Source organism: Rhododendron vialii, chromosome 6a (genome assembly GCF_030253575.1).
Source record: "Rhododendron vialii isolate Sample 1 chromosome 6a, ASM3025357v1".
NCBI lineage: Eukaryota > Viridiplantae > Streptophyta > Magnoliopsida > Ericales > Ericaceae > Rhododendron > Rhododendron vialii.
The window spans coordinates 28,708,532-28,712,663 of record NC_080562.1 but is presented as its reverse complement, the minus strand read 5'-3'; the positions used below and the strand labels follow the sequence as shown (position 1 = coordinate 28,712,663).

The window sequence follows — 4,132 nt, the reverse complement described above, 5'->3', positions numbered from 1 at the left end:
CACGTTTCACACAGGCAACTACTGAATTACAAAAAGGATTTTATTTCCGTTGGTAAGGGATGTCCGGACTAGCTCACGCGTACTTGAAATAATCGTCTCTCTAATTCGGTAAAAAACAAACCATTCGCGCCAAGATCAGTGAGTTCACGAGAATTGAACCTTTATCAATTATATAAGAAGCAAATCCACCAACGGACCGGACCGACTTTGGCGCTAGAATTGCAAAGGATGAGTGTGCATGAAAATGACCCTGCCCCCACCACCTTTTCCCATAAATGCCCTCACATGATCCCAAAACCGGTGAATGATGCATAATAACAAAGCCCCAACAACATAAGAAACGTATCTTTCTTACCGTTCTATCATTTCCCAGTTCCTTCTGAGAAATACGCATAAAAAACTCAATGTCCACTGACGGATGGTAAGCTTGTTGAGAGGCAACACAGCAGCGGCGGTGGGAAAAAATCGATAGGACAAGCGTACAAAATTAAAGTGGTTGGTGGTTTTATTCTGAGAATTCGTCCTTCTTTCTTCCTTCTCGTTCTGATCTCCATTAACTCTCTCTCTCTCTCTCTCTCTCTCTCTCTCTCTCTCTCTCTCCTGTTATTCTTTGCGTCGTACAGCTCTCTGATGCTCGATCATTCAAGAAACCCAGATCAGTTCTGTTCAAGACCCTCCATTTCTCCAAGGTAATCTCTCTCTCTCTCTCTCTCTCTCTCATTTACACGCAGAGATATACATTCAGAACCCATTTCCTGTCCACTCTTGTTTTCTGCATTCGTTGGTGGTTGTCTAACTGCTTGGTTGAATTTTTTTGTTTGTTGGTTGAGATATGAATGCTTTTGTCAGCGTTTGATCTGTTTGAATACCAATCTATCATACGCAGTTGAGCTTCAGTTTTGCTGGCTCTTGTTTGGTTTCAAGTTTCAACATGCTAGTACTCCGTAGTTCAGATTTTTTTGGTTTATGGTTTAGAAAGTGAAGAGTCAACATCAATCGCACAATTATTGGATTATTAAAAATCTAATTTCCTATTTGAACTTGGACAAACTATCAGGATTTATGGCATCTCTCTCTCTCTCTCTCTCTCTCTCTCTCTCTCTCTCTGTGGGTGTGTGTACAAGTGGGAGATTTTTGTTTTGGTGATTGAAAGGTAAGGGTTAAAAAATTCTTGTTCTTATCAATGCAAAATAGGAACGGATGGGGGAATGTTACTTTCTGGCTTACTTTATCATTGTCCCAGAAAGCATAACTTTGACTTCTGAAATAATGTTGATTAACTTTCATAGAGAGCCAGAATGCTGCCAATTCGATCATTCTTGGACCGAAATCACAATGCATCGTATTCGCACGAACAGTTGACATTAGAAGCTTAGTAGTAATTGAAAGACCCAAAATGGACTTGGATCCCCTTTTATGTTGTCTATTTAAAAGGGCGGAAAAAAAAAAAAAAAAAAGGTTCCTCATATGTCATGAGCTGCACAATTTCGAGGTTGACTTCTGTTTCTTGGGGGCCGCAATTGGACATGCGTAGATCTTTAAGAAGAAGCTAAGTTAGCAACCTATGGATCAGATTCAGAACCAAAAACTGATTCCATGCCTTGGATTCTGTATTGGGGGATTCGTCCTGAAAAGGATGTTGTTCCATTAGACTGATTCCAGGCCTCGAATAAGCTAAGCTACTCATAATCGTAATATAGAACACGGAAACAGTTTGAGGTAGAACCTCTATGGGAAAAGAATAGAGGAAAAAAGAAAAAGAAAGTCGACAATAGTGCAGCACTAGAATGAATACCAACTTGATACTTCATTTTCCCCGCATAAGTCTATTATCTTTTTGCGAAGTTGAACCCTGTTTTTTATGGGTTGTTGTGCCTTGTAGGGAATTGGTTTTATGTTTCTTTAACCACTGATGGAGGACAAACAATTGAATCTCAATCGACCACTTATATCTGTGAGGCGATTCTCACCCGTAGTAGGCTCAGAGAAAGATGTCCAAACAAAGAATAAACGTTCTATCCCCAGTGTACCTCTGCCTCCTTTTTACAAATCAGAATTGAAATCTGGTCCAGTGAGTAACCCCGGAACTATTCCTTTTACTTGGGAGAAGTCTCCCGGAAGACCAAAGGACGAAAGAAAACCACAAACTCTTGATCAACCTCCTATCATCCCAAAGCTTCCACCTGGGAGAATTCCAGAAGTTAAACGACAAGAAAACTCGAGCGTCGGTAGGCGTGAAGCAGGAAAAACCTCTTCTAGTACACTAAGTGTTCCTTCGATAGAAGAGTATGTAACGAACTTTGAGGGTTCTGATTCAGGGGATGGTGATGAAGCATATCTAGACGCACTAGATACACTTTCAAGGACCGAATCATACTTCTTAAGCTGCAGTGTAAGTGGCTTGAGTGGATTAGACGGTCCGGAGGTAGCACCATCTGGAACCTTTTCAACAGATGCACAAACTATGGATTTCATGATGGGTAGATTTCTGCCTGCGGCTAAGGCAATGACCTCTGAAACGCCTCAACATGGTACATGGAAGCAACCGGTTTTGGTGAAAGAGCAGTCGAGACAGTTGAGAGAGTTGGTAAGTGGGAATAAGCGACCACCTCTAAATCGCTCAAGGCCCAATAATCTTCCACCATACTGTCCCCAAGTGTACGAGGAAGAAGAAAGTGCCGATGAAGATGAAGATGATGAGAACGATGAACCTGGAAATTTGTCAACCAAAGTGTGTGGGTTATTACCTAGGTTTTGCGTAAAAAGTTCACTTTGCGTTTTGAATCCTGTGCCCGGTATGAGTGTGCGAACACGGGTACCCATGTCTTCTGTCAAAAGGACTCAGGCTAACTCTTCATCTGCTGGTTTTTGCCAACAAACTAAGAATGAGGTATCCTTTATTTGACCTCTTGTTTTCTTCACTCTCTAGGAAAATGTTTCGCTGATCTGATCAGTTGATTCTTACTTTGCAGCGTATGAGGGTTGCTATTCATGAGCAAAGATCAATAGCTGCACCCCAGAACACTGAGATGCGGAAAAAATTGGAGGGATGGTCTCTCTACAAGCGTTTACAGGGTAGTGGCGCATCACCCTGGCAGAATGAATCACCTAAATCCAGATTTTATGAAGAAGAAGGATTTCCTGATATCCCCGAAGAAGCACAAATTGATGGAATTAATGGTTTCAGATCACAAAAAAGATCCCCTGATCACCCTGGAGAATTATTGGCTGATCATAGCCCAGAAAAGGGAATAGACTTGGCAAGTCCTATGGTTGAGAAAACCGTGTACATAGATTCTGTACATAAGGCGGTATCGTTGGAAGAAACTCCCTCAGTCGATGCTATACTCACAAACATCAAGAAATCAAATATTCCTCGTGAGGATCAAGATCTTTGTAAGGAATCAATAGCCTCTGCAGATGTAAAATTGCCTGGGAAAGGATACCTGGATTATGAAGATCAGCAGCAGCAGCAGTTCAAGAAAGTGGAGAACATAGTAAATTATCAAGAAATCAAGCCACACTCTCCTGTCCTTCCGCCTCCACCAAAATCTCCATCTGAGTCTTGGCTTTGGCGTACTTTGCCTTCTATATCAACAAGGAATTCACCTTCGCTTTCATTCCTTGCTACGAAAGTGAATTATCCACTCCACGCTTCCAAGACTCCTTCTGTTGATCCAAAGTGGGAAACAGTCGTGAAAACAAAAAAGGTGCGACAACAGCATTTGTGTTTACTGAGATAATCTAATCCTCATGCTTTATATTGTAATAAATCTGTCTGAAGTTAAGATTCGCTCAGATTATTTTTTATTTCTACTTCCAGGACCTAATAACAGCTGCACCGAAGAGCTAGCGTATAAAGCCGAGTTGGTCTTTTGAGCTCTGGCGCTTCTTTCGGCTAGCAAATCCATTATTTCAATGGGTTCAAAGGTACTTGACAGTGTACACTTTTTTTTTCCCTCTTTTTGGGCGTATAGTTACTCTTGATGAGGCCCATTACACTTGTTTACTTAGGAGCTAGGTAATAATGGGTTGGTATTGTACTTTGTAATGCCTATCTCGACCTGTATCTAAACGGACATATCATTTGTTTACAAAAGAATAAATAGTCTGTTGATTTGTTGAACCTCAA

At 41.2% G+C, this 4,132-nt stretch overlaps 1 protein-coding gene across 2 annotated transcripts; it reads left to right on the top strand.

Moving 5' to 3' along the window:
- Positions 1-307: 307 nt before the first annotated feature.
- Positions 308-4,132, top strand: LOC131330050 (uncharacterized). Of its 2 annotated transcripts, none has more exons than XM_058363536.1 (5): positions 308-495; positions 624-689; positions 1,883-2,890; positions 2,973-3,710; positions 3,824-4,132. In XM_058363536.1, the coding sequence occupies exons 3-5, from the start codon at positions 1,913-1,915 to the stop codon at positions 3,851-3,853; spliced, it is 1,746 nt and encodes a 581-aa protein (XP_058219519.1). In that variant the 5' UTR covers positions 308-495; positions 624-689; positions 1,883-1,912; the 3' UTR covers positions 3,854-4,132. The 2 variants fall into 2 exon arrangements, with proteins under 2 accessions (XP_058219519.1, XP_058219520.1); XM_058363537.1 differs by having other exon boundaries at positions 310-479.

Coding starts and splice junctions, on each gene's coding strand:
- LOC131330050 (XM_058363536.1), top strand. CDS start 1,913: ATGGAGGACAAACAATTGAATCTCAATCGACCACTTATATCTGTGAGG. Junction 2,891..2,972: donor GCCAACAAACTAAGAATGAG/GTATCCTTTATT, acceptor CTTACTTTGCAG/CGTATGAGGGTTGCTATTCA. Junction 3,711..3,823: donor CAGTCGTGAAAACAAAAAAG/GTGCGACAACAG, acceptor TTCTACTTCCAG/GACCTAATAACAGCTGCACC.